The following is a 17,680-nucleotide window of genomic DNA, read 5'->3' on the forward strand; positions in this document are numbered from 1 at the left end:
TGAATATCAAGAAAATGGAGACGTCAGTTCAGAATGCGTTTTCGAGGTGATAAAACAAAGAGAAGTTGACCAAGGACCTTGTCCGATCTGAGAGTGATTGATTCAACAGAGATGAGGAGAAGAATTATTGACCCTGACTGATTTGAACACGCACTCTTCTGATCTAGAGTCAGACTCGCTACCATTGCGCCACAGAGTCTGTGAAAACCTCTTTTCCAAAAAGTGAAGACTGGATGGGGACACTGATGAATATCAAAAAATTCAATTCAATGTCTCCTCTGTAGTTTTTGTGGGGGAAATTATTAAATTGCCCCTAATATTGTTTTGTTAACTCATGCTTGTAAAAAAGGTTAAATGTCCTAAAAGTCCGATCATTGTCGAGTAATTCAGAGGCCATTTTCATTTCTTGAAGTTAGAGAATCTCAGATTTTAATAAAGGACATTATCCCTTTTGTAATGCATGACCTTTGCGCTACTGAGTCGGTGTATCCCGATATTCAAAAAAGTCCATATTGGATTGAGGACATTGAAAAAATAAAGAATTTAGACTTCAGTTCAATGGCCATTCTCAAGTTCTTGATGTGAAAACATTTTTAGCTTCTTGAGTTGAGAGAGTCTCTTGATCTTGATGAAGGACTCGTGCTACCGTTGCACCACAGAGTCTGCAACAGTAGTGCAAGGGGGTGAATTGGTAAAGAATTGATCATATCACACATCCTGGCGAATGGCTGATGCACAGTTGTAAAAGTTTCATCAAACACATTTACCGAAAACACTTGTGCGCATATACTGTTGGTCAATGTGCCGTTCCCATAGTGATGAGGCCGTCTCATATACATATTTATTTCTGTCGCTATTAAAGCTGAGACATAGTCAGTCTGTTTAATAAAGCGAATTACTTTTGTGCCATTTTTTCGCTGTTGCCTACACAGATATCCGTCACCCCGAGGAGCTCTCGCTCCTTCGGCCTGTCGAGGAGAAAAAGAAGAAGAAAGATAAAGACTCGGCTGAGGAGATCTACGACCTGACCGAAGTGCCCCTTTCCTCGGGTACACACATCACACTTCATTCACACTGTTTACTTGACATACACATTTTACAACCAGGGGCTTAAGACTAAGAAAAAATACAAATCCAAATAAACTGCCAAGATGAAATATTATATTAAGTGTTTTATTTGTCAAAAATCCCATTTTTACAATTTTGTCTTTTGACTTTCCATTAACTGCAAACTTCGGTACAAAATGTCTAATGTTCTGCCGTTTTTTCAGGATAGTCAGCATAGCAAATGAGATTGACTACATTTGGTAACAATATTTGCCATTCTGGAGTAATTTGGCCTCTGATGATGATGGGGTCTGAGACCAGTACTACTCAAAACGCTTGATACACACAGAGTCTACCTGTAAATCATCCAAAGGTAGACCTGAAGCTTGGTGGAGAAGATTAATCAAGTTTAAAATACACCCAAAAGACATTTTCATCTGACTGTTTTCTTCAGCAGGTACTGTGCATTTTAAAGCAGAAAGTGAGACAAATTATGAGAGAGGTCAGACTCTCTACAAAATCCCTTCCTTGGAAAATTTGACTGTAACCCTCCTACGCTTGCTTTGCAGCATCTCGGCCCTGTCTGTATAATGGCATGCCTGCTCATTTTGCCGACTCACCTCAGATGGAGGCCGTCTACAAGATGCTGTCAGTCACCCAGCCTCCCCCCGCCCCCGAGTTCACAGCCAAGCAGTACCGCGCGGCCAGTGTGGTGGACAAGGCACACATCAACGGCAGGTAAGCCTTCACACATATCAATGAACTTCTCCTTTATTTCAAGACCAACAACAGTCTGTGGATACACATATAATAACATCATCTTGTTTAGGTTCTGCTGTGGTCACCCACAGAGTACAAATCTCAGCTAAGTTCTCCTTTTTTGTCAGAATGAGCACTGTACTTTCTAGCTCACACAGGTGCACATTGTTCGGCTAATTAAGACTTCTCAGGACGAACGAGAGCTTGCAAACCAATTACCCATGAGGCATGTTGTGTCAGTGGTTAGAGCTTTTGAATCTATATTGCTGGGAACTGTATTGTTTATTGACAAATGTGCTCCTTTTGTCACCACTTACCACGGTCTTGATAATTGAAGTTGGGTTACTCAACATCATTTTCAGTTTTTACCAGATCATCCTGTACTCACATGGGTTGGCCAATATATATAGTGTATGTGCATTGCACTCATAAACATACACTTATTCTCTTTTTCCTCTCAGGTGGTTGGACTCATCCCGTTGTCTCATGCAGCAGGGAATCCAAGAAAATGACAGAGTCTGGCTTCGCTTTAAATACTTTTCCTTCTATGATATAGATCCCAAGGTTTGTGTGAGTGTGTGTGTCCATGTTGTTTTTATAAAGACAGTATGTGCGTCTGGTATTTTATTCCTCTCTTGATTTCTTCCTCCGGCCGTGCAGTATGATGTTGTGCGTCTGGCCCAGCTGTATGAGCAGGCTCGCTGGGCCATCCTGCTAGAGGACATCGACTGCACCGAGGAGGAGATGATGTTGTTTGGAGCTCTACAGGTACAAGACACTGCTGCTGACATGGGAACATATCTGTCAACGGGGATGCAAACACTGAAAACAGCAGGTTACAAAAATAAAGTTTAGGAAGTGGGTATTTCCTCAAACGTGAAACTCTTTAAATGTCACATATTACAGGAAATAAAATGTTACCAAATGTATATGTGAATATTGTCAAAGACATGTGATTACTAATTTTAAATTTAGGTTGACAGGTCAAAAATCTTTTAATACACTTTTAAATGAGTGCTTCTTGGGGTTAGAAACTCTGCATTGAAAAAAGGTTGTTGACAAACCAAATGTCAAAAAGCATCAAAACTTAAGTAGTTTGTCTTTAAATGTATTTATTTAATGCCACCTAATCTAAAATAATACAGGTACATTTACATTCTAAGGCACAATACTGTGTATCATACAGGTCTCAAATGAGACTTGTATATTTATATACAGATATTAACAGACCACATGAAATGAGTTTCCCACTCAGTTGCTTTGGCGAAAGACTTTAAGCTATAAACTTCCTTTTAGAACTGATATTTTAAAAAGTAAACAGATGATACAATCACACACATATTGAGTTGTTTTTCTCCTTTAACACCCAGTACATATTCTCCTCTCTTACACTCAAACTCCCGTAGTACCACATCAGTAAGGTGACTCAGTCGGAGCCCCAGATGCTGAGCTCCAGTGCAGCCATGGACGACCTGGAGTCTGCCCTGCAGTCCCTGGAGGTCAAGATGGAGGGAGAGAGCAGCTCCGCGTCCGAGATGCTGGTCAGACATATTGGATGTTGTCTTGCCTCAATCTTTGACAGTCAGAGATGTGTAATAATTTAAGTAAATTATGAAATGATTTAAACAGACTAAGTGTTTCAGCACTTTTTCTCATTTACATAAAGAACCAAAAATAATCCACAAAAAAACATTTCAGAAGAAGGCAAGAGAAGAGTACTCTTTAGTCCATTGAAAAACTTCTTTGTCTTTCATCCAGGAAAACATGACCGCACCGGATCTCAACGACTACTTGAAGATATTCAGGTGACATTCACTTTCCAACCACCCATCGGCATCAACAACAGATGTTGGCCTCTTCTGTCTTTGATGTGATGAGTTAAAAAAGAGCAAAGCACATACTTTCTGAAAAATTCAAAGATTTTAAGTAACATGAGCAATGTGATTGCATGTTTCAGGCCAAAGAAGCTGACTCTGAAGGGATATAAGCAGTACTGGTTCAAGTTCCAGGACACCTCCATCTCTTATTTCAAGAGCAAAGAGGAGAGCATCGGAGAGCCCATTCAACAGATTAACCTCAAAGGTACTGAATATATATTACACTTTTCATTATTAAGATATGTTGTGCTAATTCACCAATATATCATCAATTATCGATAGGTTTGTACGAATTAGTGGCCAATGTCATATTTCAGCAACCTGTTGTGTATCATCTCTGCTTAGAAATGGCCACCTGCTACAGTATAATGTCATGCTTACAAGAAAAGATAAACACACACAAACAGTGCTTTCCTTATATGGTAAAAATTGAGAGTGCTGCTCTCAAGTCTGTTTTCCTCCTCAGTCTGTGAGAAGCTAATGAAGTCACTGGTCATCCTAGATCAGTACTATAAACCACTGAAGGAACACTGGATTCTGGGCTCAAGGAGGAAATGAAGCATTTATGAAAACAAATATAACACTAATGCAGTTGACAGCATAAATAGAGAAAAGTAACTGTGAAAGCAGTAAAAGCAGGCTTAGTCATGGACTATTCAAAATGTCATGGAAGCCTGGCTGAGTGGTCTTGCTTCGTTTCTATGTCCAACCCATAGATGTCATATTTTTCCTGCACACAGGATGTGAGGTGGCTCCGGACGTCAACGTGACGGCACAGAAGTTCTTAATCAGACTCCTGATACCAGCGCCTGAGGGCATGAATGAGCTCTATCTGCGCTGTGAAAACGTGAGGACATGTGTGTGGATATGTGACATCCTGTCATTTCCACCACCTCACTTTCAACACCTCTATCTTTATCTCACCTCGCTGACCACAACCTCACGAGTCTTACTCTCTCTCTCTGCTCTGTGTGTTGGTCACTCGCCCTCCAGGAGCAGCAGTATGCTCAGTGGATGGCTGGGTGTCGACTGGCCTCCAAAGGCAAGACTCTGGCCGACAGCAGTTTCCAGAATGAGATCCAGAGCATCCGCTCCTTCCTGGCGATGCAAAAGACCAGCTCCGGTTCCCATGGCAACTCACCTACCAACGATGAAGGCATCAACACTCACAGTCTGGTGTCGCCACGCTACCATAAGAAGTACAAAGCCAAACAGGTGCAGCAGAGGTGGAACAGGCACACAAAACAATGCATATAGGACATGTAGTAATCATTTATCAGGAGGCAGCGAGAGTACAGAACTATTCGATCGCACCAATCTCTGTTTTACTGAGTACAGAACGTGACATTCAGCAGTGGCCCAAATCTCCAGCTAGAACGAACTTAATCATTAATCACAGTGATTTTGCACAATTGAGCAGTTCTGGAGCTGAATCTCCTGCCCACGTTGTGCATGAGGCAGCAAAAAATATAATTACGTCTGATCTTTTACTCTGTGCATATGCTCCTCCAGCTGACCCCTCGTATCCTGGACGCCTACCAGAACGTGGCTCAGCTCTCACTGACAGATGCAGTGATGCGCTTCCTGCAGATCTGGCAAGCCCTGCCCGACTTTGGGCTCTCATACGTGGTTGTCAGGTTTGAAGTTCAATTTGAAGCTTTTCAGAAATGATTGAATGCCAGCTATAGCATTAATTTGGGACCATTTTGTCAACATGCAAAGAAGGAAAACTAGAGCGATCAATGTTAAAATATTCGTCTAACTCTAACATAAATGTAGAGATTACTGTTTAAATCCACAAGTTTTAAGAAATTAAATTAAGGAACTCATTTAAAAAATGTTTTGAGTTCCTATCAAAAAACTCGTAGCTGTTCTAGTCCCAGTTCACAAGACAAGTCCCAGTCAGACATAACTCTGATCCAGCAAGCACTCAAGTCAGTGTCACAAAGTTTTTAAGGATTAAAGTTTGTCTTTCGTCTTTAGAGGAAAGAAGCTGAAGATGTTTTTGCCCAACAGGTTTAAGGGCAGTCGAAAAGACGAGGTACTAGGCATTGCTCCCAACCGTCTGATCCGCATCGACCTGGCCGTGGGTGACGTGGTTAAGACCTGGCGCTACAACAACATGAAGCAGTGGAACGTCAACTGGGACATACGACAGGTGACAACAATACTTCTGTCTGAGCGAGCAGTCTGCAAGGTCTAAACGTTTGTTTCTAGGAATTTGTGAATTAGCTTAAGAGGCCGTATAAAGTTTCTTTCGTTATTTTTTTAGCCTAACCCTAATGTACCTTTCATCTCAAAGCAATCTCATATCTGCTCTTCTATTGCTGTGTTTCCTCCAGGTGGCCATAGAGTTTGAAGGCAACATCAACATTGCTTTTGCCTGCGTGACTGCCGACTGCAAAATCGTTCATGAGTTTATCGGAGGCTACATTTTCATGTCGACACGCAGTCGTGCAAAGAGCGACACGCTCAATGAGGAGCTCTTCCACAAGCTGACCGGTGGCCATGAAGCTCTCTGAGACGAAAACACACAACCACAAAAGAAAAAGCCCACATCAGATCTCCTGGTGTGTCTCAACTGTGGAAAAACGTGGAATTGGATTTTACGTTGCATTCAGGCTACGGCAAAAACATCACATCTGTACAACAAATGGACAAAATGAGAGAATCCGTTTGTGTAAATGTGTTACAACTCACCTGGTGAGTCTATCCAAGTTTTTATATAGTCTTACACACACACACACACACACACACCTCATAATCTATCAGTGGGTGGATAACATGTTCAGACAGTTCAAGACTCCAGTGGTCCTCATGCTGACTTCCCCTTTGCTTCAGGATGGACCGCTGCTGGGCCACACTGCTGGACCTCAGGTCCTGGATCAGCAGGCTTGAAACTCAAACTCATGGCAACGCAAAATTAACAGTTGCATCAGCCAGCAGCAACTTTTCTGTCTCGCTTCACTGCATGTAGACTTGCTGTCGCACAGGATAAAAAGCTTTGCTTTGTCCAGAGCTGCAGACTTATCACAGCCAAGCATCAACAGCAAGTGGTAGAAAAATGCAAATAAACGTATAGATAACAAACATTTATTAAAATAAATACAGCAATTCACTTTTCATTCTGTGTTTTCCTCACTCCCTGTGGTTCGTGACATGTGGTGGTAATTTCTGTTATTTCCTTACCAGGAAGCTTCTAACCATTTATCTCCCCTCGCATGCTGTGTGTGTGTGTGTGTGTGTGTGTGTGTCCCCATATCTTACAGTTACAGTTAACAGTTACAGCAATCCGTTAACTAAAACCACAGTGTCTGTATCCTCTGCATTCCTATATCGGTCAAGTGACTATCCACACACACAGTACGTCTTCAAACGACATTTAAAGGCCCAGCTGGTTGTTGCTAGCAGTCTGTTTGCAACAAGTTATATATTTTACAACTTATGGTGAAATTATCTTGGTTGTCAATGTCTGCCATAGTTTATTTAGCACTTAGAATACAAAGGAGGAAAAAAAAGCCTCTATACTTATACATATATTGCCAGCATAAATTGATTGACTTGTCATATAACATAAAATATACCTCCTTAAAGCCGTCCTGAATCCTGATGCTTTCAATAATGACACAAAAATGAAAAGTTTCGCAATTTAGTCCCATTTCGGGTTGATACCAAGGGAACTAGGATAAGCATTCATGGGATGCTAGCACAGTCAGATGAGTCCTGCTATGACTCAGCAGTATCCTCTGATGCTACTGCAGTGGTAGGATGCTCCCTGAAACACAGGAAAAAAGTGACTTCAGTGACGTAAATGGCTCTCGATCCAAGTTTTAATAGAATCTAAACTGAGTGAATCCATGTGATCGTTTTTCTTACTTGTAGGTCTCAGTTTTAAGGCTCGGCTAAAATATTTCGGGAGAAGTTTTCCCTCCACGTCACCTGCAGTCAGCAACACACCGTTATCTGACCAGAAGAACTCAATGCCATCTGTACAGATACACACACACAAAACATATAAGAGAGATTCTTGCCTAAACATACAGACTGAATCAAGTGTCATTAGTGGCTGAGCTTACCAGCGAGAGCTTTGGAGACATCAATATACACAGCTAGATCACAGTCTTTCCTCATGCCTGGTGGAAAAATGAACGACACCCATTAGTCTAAATGTTCAGCTGACTTCTCTCCGTCAGACACACGCGCACACACACAGACACACACACACACACACATCTTACCGCTGATGACGCCTTCCTCCCCTGGCAGGCCCAGTGCCAGGTGGATGTGTGTCCTCCTCATGCGGCTCAGGCCCTGCTGCTGGATGGAGCTCCAGTTGCGGAGGTAGGAGCCATGGACGGCCTCAGCAGGGCAGTCTGGAGAACCAGCCAGGACCGGTTTCAGCTCCAAATCCGTTACCTGACCACAGCGATGCAACCAGAGTTAACTCAGCATTTAAGAAGTGTTTTCTTTTGACAAGAATAAGTGCTGATACACAGAAAATAACTAACCTGCCTGAAGGGATATCTGAGTGGTATCAGAATGCATTGCTTAACTGTTTGTTACGATCTTGGAATCAAACTACTATCAGGATAACAATTCAAGACCAATGAGGGTTTGTACATCCCATGTTCTGCTGACATGACAAAAAAGATAACACAATCAAATGAAGTCAATGTCATCAAAGCTGAAGATGCATGTTAGCACCAGAGTTGCTGTTATTCCCCAATGTTCTTTTTATACCTTCACCAAGCACCGATTTATAGGACTGAAATATTATATTTCCCTTTTAGACTGATTGTCAGAGGACTAACAGTCTCTGTCATCCGAAAATGTGATTTATATTTTCAAGGTGTAAATTGGTTTATTACATTTGAATACACTCAGAGTTCATTTTCCTTCTGAAGGAAGGAAATTGAAGTCATTAAAATTGAAGTTAGCTTGTCCACGAGAAAGTAAATGTTCTATCTCAAAGCAATTTTGGTCTAAATTGAGTATACTGAATATAGAATCTACTCATGGGGATAATACATCCTGGCACGCTGATGAAACTAAATATAAATTAAATATAGATATACCTGTAATGAATGGCCCTGACTGGCTCGAATCTGCAGGCGGCCGTCCTCCGGGTGGGGGCAAAGCTTAAAGCGCTGCTTTTCATTGGTGGCCACGACTCTTTCGACGTCTTCCAATGAGTAGGAGCGGAACTGCGGGTGAGCCAAGAGTTCCTCCACAAACATGAGGCCATCTATGAGGACAGCAGTTGACTATGGTCACATTTCCACAATGCATTGTCTCTCTTGTACACAACTCGTTGCCCTGCACGCTGCATTGAATTACATTTACAGTATGCAAGCATTTTGTGAAACTGAGCATACAGATGTTGGGTTTGCAGAAGCCCAGAAAAGTAAGCCTTAATCACATTATCATCTTGGTTTTATAAAATACTTTGACTATTGAGTGGGTAAACATGATTTATTCAAATGAAGCAGCCAAATATATAATTTTCAAGGTGGTTTTATAGCTGTCAGTTTGAACCAGGCCAGATCCACACAGCTCACCTGTACCCATTTGAAGACCCATCTGGTTGGCTCCATGGCGAAGAGCATACGACATGGCTTTAGACAGGCGGACATCTCTGTCCTTGTAGGGGAGAAGGCGTCAATCAAAGCAGCCACACACACACACACACACACTCAAATTCAGATCTAATTATAGCTCTGGTTTAAATATAGGACTGTGACTTTACCATACCCAACAATTCATACTGCCTGCCATGATACAGGGGTGTCATGAGTCAGAGATCAGTCTGTGAACTATCAAAGAAATGGGACAATATAAATAATATATAGGGCTCCAGTCTCTCACCTCTTCACCACGACATCCTCTCTTTCTTCTCCCTCCTCTTCCTCCTCTTACACTGTCCATTTAAATGCAGGCAGCTTGATACTTTGCCAATAAATTGTAATTATCTTTAATTCAGCAAAGCGTCTCACCGGATCGCACTACTGTAAACAAAACGCGAAGCTTCCTACACTTCCTGTTTATTTTCATTTTTTCGCCTGTAGGTGGCAATGTGGCGGTGCCGCGGCACCACAGAAGAAGAAAATTCCAATTGTCCTGCAAGAAAACATCACTCAGACAAACAGCTGCTACAGGTAAGAAAATACTCATCATACTTACGAGAAATATGACGTATCGCAGCTCAGGCTGCATGATGTGCATTTCACGGTAACTCGAAGCGCATGCCGATATAACCAAACAATGAAAAATGCGGTTGATGGGGTGAAAAAATCTGGAATTGTACACAGAAACAGAGCTATGTTTGCTAACTGGTGTTAGCATAGTTGAGCTGGAGCTGCCTGCTGTTCTCGCTGGACAATCTCGTTTTGCTGCTGTTTGCTGTATTTGTTTTTTCCTCACCTGCATGTCTCTGGCTGTCTTCTTCTTCGCGATTAAGAGTGTTTATCACCTGGACGAAGTGGCCAGTGGACTGAAGACGTCGGGCATGTCACCATGGAAACGTAACGTAAAATACGTCACCGGGATGATATGAACTGTCAATAAACATCGTTTAAAGAGAGGAAGGAGCCCTACTTTCAGTAAGTGTGCTGTTTAAATGGTTATTTTAGAACTTGTGCCCCAACATCTGTATTTTTCTTTTGAGTCGTTGTGTTATTCTCAACTACTAGCTGGTTCACCCAAAACGTGTGAAGGAGGGACGAGAGGATTAACAACAAACGTGAACAAGTGCACTCAAGAAACACTGAACCACTAACATGTAGGCTGTGCTCTGGTGCCCCAACGAATGCAGCTGATGCTCTTTTTCTTTTCTTTGCCCATCACACCAATTCTTATTACTTAATTTTCCCAAAGGGACTTCATTTCTAAATGATGAATAAACTGTACTTGTATGTATGTATGTATGTATATTTCTGACCATTTACACACTGATGGCTACAATGCCACCTAACATCAGACTAACATTCACACAGCTACGGGAGCAATTTTGGGGTTAAGTGTCTTGCTCAAGGACACATCGACATGCGACTAGCGGAGCCGGAAATCGACCCCCTGCTCTCCACTTAGCTACAGTTGCCCCAAATTTGTTCAGGGGACAAATAAGACAAATACAAGCAATCACAAATTAAGGTAAACTGCTGTGGATGAAAAAATATGCCTGGGTCCAGACCTTTGAATCGGCCCACTTGTCTGATATAACAGTAATAGTGCTTCTAGCGTGATGGATGCTCGTTTATGACCTGTGTGCGGCTCTCAAGGATGGTCACACTCATGTACTCTATAAGATTTGAATAGGTTACAACCAAGGCTGCAACATAAGGGAGACAAGACGATTTAAAAGTAATAAATATACATTTATTTAAAGAACATATAACCAAACTAATGAACAAAACAAATACGCAGCCATGTCATCCGAAGAAGAGGAGCCGCCAGCCAAAGAAGAGGGGGAGTCTTTATAGCTGGGACCAAACGAGGCTCAGGTGTCGCTCATCAGTGGCCGATTAACATCCTGAAAGACAAACGGACAGCAAAGAGGACACAGACCCCTAGTGGAAGGGAGGGGTCGTCACAGTGCCCAGTCGTGACAACATGAGTTCTCTTTAAATTCCTTTCAAATGCCAGATTGTTGTTCAGTCGGGCATATACGGTACCCCATAATAATGGCACTGTTTCTTCCTTCATCTAAGAAGGAAAAAACAACAACTATAACCAAAACTATCTCCACGGTATGCATTTTTTGGTAATTTAGATAAACTGACCCTTCATGGATGATTCCCCAAGAGAGACGACTGAATGTTAAATTAATTATTTTCTTAAGAAATCACGAGAGAACTACTTAAATAAAATACTTTTCAAGATACTTTATGCAGCTCACCACAGAGCCGTCTAGTGGTTTATTTCAGTGACAGCAGCTTTGTCTCTCTGCTTTCATTCATTTTGATTTCCTCTGTTCTGCTCAGGTGATGGAGTTCCCTCAGCATTCCCAGCAGCTGCTGTCAGCTCTGCGTTCCCAGCGCCAGCGGGGCTTCCTCTGTGACTGCTCCGTCGTGGTGGGCTCATCCCGGTTCCTGGCTCACAGGGCTGTTCTGGCTTCCTGCTCGCCTTTCTTCCACATGTTCTACTCAGACTCTCCAGGGGTCCTCGGTGGAAACGGCACCGGCAGCAGCTCCGTCACACTCGACAGCGACATTGTCACGTCCGCTGCGTTTGCCTTGCTCTTGGACTTTGTCTACGAAGGCGTGCTGCAGCTGGGCGAGTCTCCGCCAGTGGAGGACATATTGGCGGCTGCAAGCTTCCTGCACATGAACGAAGTCGTGAGAGTCTGCAAGAGACGGCTGCAGAGACGAGGGCCTCTCGCTGAGGCCGACAGCACTCGCTCTGAAGAGGGCGCTGGTGCGAGGAGGGCAACGGAGACGGGGAGGGAGGGTGGGGCTGACGGTGCAGCTGAGCCTGCGGTGGCCATGGCAGGTGATCTCATGAATCCAGTCGCCATCGCAGCACCATTCCCGTCAGTATCCATCATGACGGGGAAAAGTCAGTTGGGGTCTGTGAAGTCTGAACGGAGGACAGGTGGAGGCTCGTCAGAAGCACGAGTTCATACTCCTCTGAGCCCTGACCTCGCTGATACCACGCAGCCAGGCATGGACGCCGCTCCTCTGCCTCCAGGCGGAGAGCTGGTGCCGGGCGTCATCACAGGCCGGTCGGCCCCGGTTGCAGGAAGTCATGCCAGGCTGGTGACTGGAGGTCATGGAGAGGTGTCGGCACTCTGCAGCCCTTGCAGCACGACTGAGACATACAGGTACGGGTTTGATTTGTATTTCTAGACTGTGATTTGTTGTTACTGAGAAGCTGTTTATAATATATCTTTCTTTCTTTCCCCAGTTATTGCAGTAACCAGCAGCCCTCCTCCTCTTCTTCCTCCCTGGTGCCAGTGAGTCAGGCTAGTGGTCGGTCAGTGGTTTCTTATTCCCAGTCAGGATCCACCCTCTCCCCTAGCCCACAGCAGGACGTACCCCGACTGACACGTCATGACTCTGTCAGGAATCCCTTCGAGGCTGGCCACGGAGGGACAAAAGGTGCAGGACAACAGACGGTCACGTTACTCCAAGCATCAGCACGAACCTCACAAAACCAAACGCACTCGGCGCCACAGATCCGAATCCAGAACGCGGTGTCGCTCCAATGCCAAAGCTTGGACTTCCACTCTGCTCCTCAGACCCAAACCCTTAAGGGGCCTGAGGGGAATATGATAGCTTCGCCCACCACTAGAATTGAAAGATCTCACCATCCTATGGGCAGAGTGAGGACAGAGTACAATGACGGAGAGAATTTGAAAGTCAAAGTGGAGGCCATTGTTATATCTGACGAAGAGCTGGAGGAGGAGAAAGAGGAAAGCAGAGCGAGAGAATCAGTGATGGAAGTAGACGATGAGTTTGAAGAAGAAGAGGAGCTGCACAGTCCTCAGTTTCTCTCTTCCCACCCACAGGGCATCTTACAAATGACCTCCCATTCAAATGACTACTCCTTCCCCCTCTCTCCCTCCTCTTCGTCCTCTGGCGCCGGCCCTTCCTCCCAGGACACTTCCTCCTTCGCCCTCATTCCTCCGTCCACAGCTCAGCATCATTCAGACCCTCCGTCCTACTTCCAGGACTTCCAGGACTCAATGGGAAACTTTGTAGAGGACGTCCCCACGTGTGGAGTCTGCGGAAAGACTTTCTCGTGCACATACACACTAAGGCGCCACGCCATTGTGCACACGCGTGAACGTCCCTATGAGTGCCGCTACTGCTACCGGAGCTACACGCAATCAGGCGACCTGTACAGACACATACGGAAAGCTCACGACCACACGCTGCCCGCCAAACGCAGCAAGGCAGACATGGAGCCCTCCCTGCCACCACAACCACCACCTCTTAGCTAACACACACACACACTGTTGTATTTCTATACTCATGCACACATAATTCTACATTTAAAATTACAAACAGACTACAACATGCAGAGATGAGCTGGTATTAAACAGCCATCTCAGTTGTTTTCAAAAGTGCCTTAACGGCGCACGATTTAACAATATTCGTCTCAAACATGACCCATATCAGATGAATGGTTGTGATTGGCCCAGAAGCATCTGCCAGAGCAAAGAAAAACACGAGAGCTCGGAGATGTCTTTTTCCCCATGAGTGCAGAAATAGCAGAATTCTCACACACACACACACTCAGAGTAAACACCAGCGACGTGGCAGTGATACCACGAGTCATTCATCATACTAACACGCTTAATGTTTGTGTGACTGTCTCCTTAGAACCCTCAAACTTATCGAATTGTTTGCTATTTTGCGACTCTTCAAAAATGTAGCAGAGATTTTACAATTTAGGTTTGTAATTTTTTAAAACCTTCATCATTATTCATGAGTATAAAAATGATGTAAAACCTCATTGTTGTACGATGATTTAGATGTTGAAGAGTTTCAACAAGATATGTGACATCCTACACTTACTGTGTTATATTAACTCAAAACGCAAGTAAGGGAACGCTACTGTGTTCAGGATTTTATTAGCTGTACGAATTATAATTCGTATGACTGCCTTTTCAGTGTGTGACCAGCAAAGTTTGACTGATTGTAAATGTAGTAGCGTTGTACTGTCTAGTGTTTTGTTTCCAGGATGAAACTATCAAAGCAGATACCTGCACCAATTCTACAATTAGAATCAGTGTGCCATTTTATAACTTGTAATACAAGCTTTTTCTTGCATCAGTTTTAATGAAGCCACTTCATCAACAGCACATGGATACAGTTTATTGAAGAGAATATTAACTGTGCCAAAAGGTCTTTTCTCTGGCTCCTGTAATCATGCAGTAAGAGGTATTTGATTAGGAATAATTCCTAAGTGAGCTAACTTACCCAGAAATGTCAGTGGCAGCCAAATAAAGTGATTCATTTTATATGACCACCAATTTATGCATTTCCAGGATTATACTGTAAATTTGGTTGGATAATTTTAGCACTGTGGCTATCTTGTTCTTACTTATAATCTTGCCACATATTTCATAGACTTTGTTTAGCATTCTCCATCAGGGTCAATTCAAAGTAGTGCGGAATGGAAAACAGGTTTGATTGTTCAGCTACTCATGGTACTTGGTGGTATTGCAGTGGAAGTGAGAAAGGAGTAAGCCGGGTTGGGATCCACCCTGTGTGTTTGGCTTTTCTTATTGCCCATGTGACCTTACCCCCCCTGTAGTGTTTCTCCTGTAATGTGACAAACAGTAAGAGCACACTTGCACACACACAGTAATTATATTTTGTATACTCAGAAGGGACGGTTGAGTCAGAGATCATTTCATCCTCATGCGTGCAAAATCTAAATGTTACTTTGTGAATAAACACTGTTCAAAAGAAACAAAGTGAACATGTTGTTTTGATGAATCACATTATCACACAGGTTGGTCAGTTTTTTTTTATTTCACGACAAAAGAACATACAAAAATATAAACCTCACGTCTATTACTCAGTAATCGTAACACAGTAACACTGAACTCATTAGCATTTGTCTGACTGTAGCCAGTATTCAGCAAACTGTACGTTTCACTCATGACCAGAACTGTTTCACTCTCCTCAGTCTTCCACTGGACCGTGGATCTGTGAAGAGACAAAATATCATCGTCTACCGACAAATCTTTGTCCTTGTGTTTCCGACAAAACTATTTTCCAATAAAATATTGTTGTTAATGAAGCTGCTTTTGACAGTATTTGTTAAACTGAAGAGAAACAATAAAAATTACCAACAGCACATGTACAAACCACACATCTATTTTTAAATGAATAATATTGTAACTATAAATAGTTAGTAAATCGAGCTACTGGAACATCCTTTGTTGATCTCCTCACAACAAAAAACAGTACGCCAGGAAACCACAATTTTACTTAAACATGGAACCCCTCTGGGACATGGAATGAAGAAAAAGCCGCTGATCATTTGACATTGTTCAAACTTTAAATTACTGGGTGACACGTTAGTTTTGTCTTTGATGAAACATCCCTTTTTAAGTCAGCTCCCAAACCAAAGAACTCACCGCCTCAGCTAACTCGGGCCAATCCATCGCCATCACGACTGTGTCGTCAGAGTTTGGAGGTGTCTCCAGGTTCCAGTAGGTCAGCTTGTCAAACACAGAGGAGACCGTCAAGGTCCTGTCCTGCGCGCACACACACACACACACACACACACACAGTTTACCATCATGAAGACAGAGTCCCAGAATCCTCACCCGCACAAAAATGTGATTTCATGGCCAGTCAGTGCTTTGCCTGATGTTTGCCTGAACCAGAATGCCAGTCAGTGTAGAACGTTTTAGTGACGTGAACGACGACATCAGTGATGATGTCTACCTCGTGGTCAGAGCTGGGCTTGTTGGTCTCTTTCAGCACCAAGCCGGTGTAGCCCTGTGGACAGCTGAGCTCCTGCCCCTTCAACCCACGCCCTCTGAACGACACCGTCTTCTCTGTCGTGACAAAAACACACAAAGGACTGTTGTTAGAAGGTTAGGGTTGAAAACTGGACCAGTAACAACACTCTTTACTCTACTGGGAGAGAGGCTGGATGTAACTTTACCTAGTTTGCAGTCTTTGGTGGTAGTAGTGAGGTATTCTGAGACCTGGGCCGGCCCATTGTGTTCAATCTCACAGGGCAGGAAGTGGACCGGGACTCGCTGTGCCTGAGCCACAGATGACACATTAACACGAGTAACACTGGTGTTACAGGACATCCTGCAACCAGAAGACAGAGAAGGACAAAAACATGAAAACAACAACTTACACTATTCTGTTTAAACCTACATTTCTTGCTGTGATTTCAGAAATAAAAAGCTCGTCTTTGAAGTACATGCTGGCTCCAAAAGATAAGTTTCCCCAATTAGAGTAACTACTATGATCATTTATTATTGGGAGGTCTGACAACGACCAGCAGACTTTCCCTTAATGCTACCGCTATTAAAGATATCACATGAGCGTGTTTTCTAAGTTCCTCTTCAACGTTATTAAACGTGTTGTTAAGTGACTTAAGTGTGGATTTGAGAAACATAACCGCAACATTACCTTTAAGCAGTTTTCCGAACGATTATGTGAAATGAAATGTAAGATTTGAGTGTTTCCGGTTTGCGCCAGTCGCAGCGTGTGATTGGACAGAAGTGTCTTCTTCTACGGTGTCAGATTTTTGGCGGGTTTTTTCTGTTCCGCCGGAGGATGTCGCCTCCTACTGGTGACAGATTGTTGTACTCTTTTTTTACTTTCTCTGCCTTTCTTAGAGATTGACATATTTATTTTAAATATAGTTTGTATAGGCTACATATCTATCAAAGTGCAATTAATAATCGGTCACTAAATATTCACATGTGCACTTCCATCCATCCATTCATTATCTAATTCATTTATTTTGGTCAAGGTCACAGGCACATGTTTTTCTGAAATTTCCCTCTGTTATAAAATACTGCTTTTCTGATTGGAGATTTTATATCTTCGCAATTTAGACTACTCCATAAACTATTCTCTATAACCGCAATATGGGATCATAAAGAGTCCAGATGGGTCCGGCAGTCAGTGAGTGTGTGACTGGGGTTTAAACAGTGGATGCAGCAGAGTGAGCAGGTGAGAGTAATGAGCTGATGAGGTGGGTGTGACTGACAGGTGCACTGAATAAACTGATTAGGTGAGTGAGAGATGGACAAAACAGGATAATGGTGGCAGAGCTGTGACACATATCACCTCTTCAAATAGTACATTTTGCCACATTATAAGACCAAGGTCTATCCAAGTATATTGCAATTTGGTGTTTATTCAATTGAGGTGCCTCTGCACAGACACATAAACAGTTTTGTCATTTAGGGGGCGCTAGTGGAGATTATCAGAAAATCAGGAGCGATATATGTATGGGGGAAATTAGACCTTTGCAGTACATTTAGCAACAATGGAGGAAAAAAACAAAAA

The 17,680-nt window shown here is 43.1% G+C and overlaps 4 protein-coding genes across 6 annotated transcripts in view; 2 read left to right on the forward strand and 2 right to left on the reverse strand.

Moving 5' to 3' along the window:
• fermt3b (FERM domain containing kindlin 3b) overlaps positions 1 to 7,280 on the forward strand; it is a 38,495-nt gene extending 31,215 nt beyond the window's left edge. The window contains exons 4-16 of one of the 2 annotated variants that reach the window (XR_013771991.1): positions 933 to 1,049; positions 1,617 to 1,785; positions 2,268 to 2,370; positions 2,467 to 2,574; positions 3,213 to 3,347; positions 3,565 to 3,611; positions 3,764 to 3,888; positions 4,424 to 4,530; positions 4,677 to 4,898; positions 5,196 to 5,320; positions 5,700 to 5,841; positions 6,026 to 6,386; positions 6,525 to 7,280. Coding sequence is in view for 1 of the 2 variants with exons in the window: in XM_079268611.1 (XP_079124737.1) it covers positions 933 to 1,049; positions 1,617 to 1,785; positions 2,268 to 2,370; positions 2,467 to 2,574; positions 3,213 to 3,347; positions 3,565 to 3,611; positions 3,764 to 3,888; positions 4,424 to 4,530; positions 4,677 to 4,898; positions 5,196 to 5,320; positions 5,700 to 5,841; positions 6,026 to 6,205 (1,580 nt within the window). In the remaining variant the exon portion in view is untranslated. Of the gene's footprint in view, positions 1 to 932; positions 1,050 to 1,616; positions 1,786 to 2,267; positions 2,371 to 2,466; positions 2,575 to 3,212; positions 3,348 to 3,564; positions 3,612 to 3,763; positions 3,889 to 4,423; positions 4,531 to 4,676; positions 4,899 to 5,195; positions 5,321 to 5,699; positions 5,842 to 6,025 lie in introns of both variants that reach the window. The other variant, XM_079268611.1, reaches the window with a different exon arrangement.
• On the reverse strand, positions 6,761 to 9,689 carry trpt1 (tRNA phosphotransferase 1). 2 transcript variants are annotated; one of them, XM_079268613.1, is made up of 7 exons: positions 9,549 to 9,689; positions 9,242 to 9,323; positions 8,759 to 8,928; positions 7,922 to 8,099; positions 7,760 to 7,816; positions 7,560 to 7,670; positions 6,761 to 7,458 (listed from the first exon to the last, which is right to left on the reverse strand). In XM_079268613.1, exons 1-7 carry the CDS (start codon positions 9,606 to 9,608, stop codon positions 7,436 to 7,438), a joined length of 681 nt encoding a protein of 226 aa, XP_079124739.1. In that variant the 5' UTR covers positions 9,609 to 9,689; the 3' UTR covers positions 6,761 to 7,435. The 2 variants fall into 2 exon arrangements, with proteins under 2 accessions (XP_079124739.1, XP_079124740.1); XM_079268614.1 differs by lacking the exon at positions 7,760 to 7,816.
• A 116-nt stretch (positions 9,690 to 9,805) lies between these two features.
• Positions 9,806 to 15,016, forward strand: zbtb3 (zinc finger and BTB domain containing 3). The gene is made up of 4 exons (XM_079268382.1): positions 9,806 to 9,838; positions 10,141 to 10,282; positions 11,663 to 12,501; positions 12,585 to 15,016. The coding sequence occupies exons 3-4, from the start codon at positions 11,666 to 11,668 to the stop codon at positions 13,621 to 13,623; spliced, it is 1,875 nt and encodes a 624-aa protein (XP_079124508.1). The 5' UTR covers positions 9,806 to 9,838; positions 10,141 to 10,282; positions 11,663 to 11,665; the 3' UTR covers positions 13,624 to 15,016.
• Positions 15,017 to 15,158: 142 nt separating this feature from the next.
• rnaseh2c (ribonuclease H2, subunit C) lies at positions 15,159 to 16,863 on the reverse strand. Its single transcript, XM_079269402.1, has 5 exons — positions 16,793 to 16,863; positions 16,311 to 16,465; positions 16,088 to 16,200; positions 15,775 to 15,894; positions 15,159 to 15,340 (listed from the first exon to the last, which is right to left on the reverse strand). Exons 2-5 carry the CDS (start codon positions 16,462 to 16,464, stop codon positions 15,317 to 15,319), a joined length of 411 nt encoding a protein of 136 aa, XP_079125528.1. The 5' UTR covers position 16,465; positions 16,793 to 16,863; the 3' UTR covers positions 15,159 to 15,316.
• Positions 16,864 to 17,680: the final 817 nt, after the last annotated feature.

The sequence above is a fragment of the Melanostigma gelatinosum genome (genome assembly GCF_949748355.1).
Source record: "Melanostigma gelatinosum genome assembly, chromosome: 5".
Taxonomy (NCBI): domain Eukaryota; kingdom Metazoa; phylum Chordata; class Actinopteri; order Perciformes; family Zoarcidae; genus Melanostigma; species Melanostigma gelatinosum.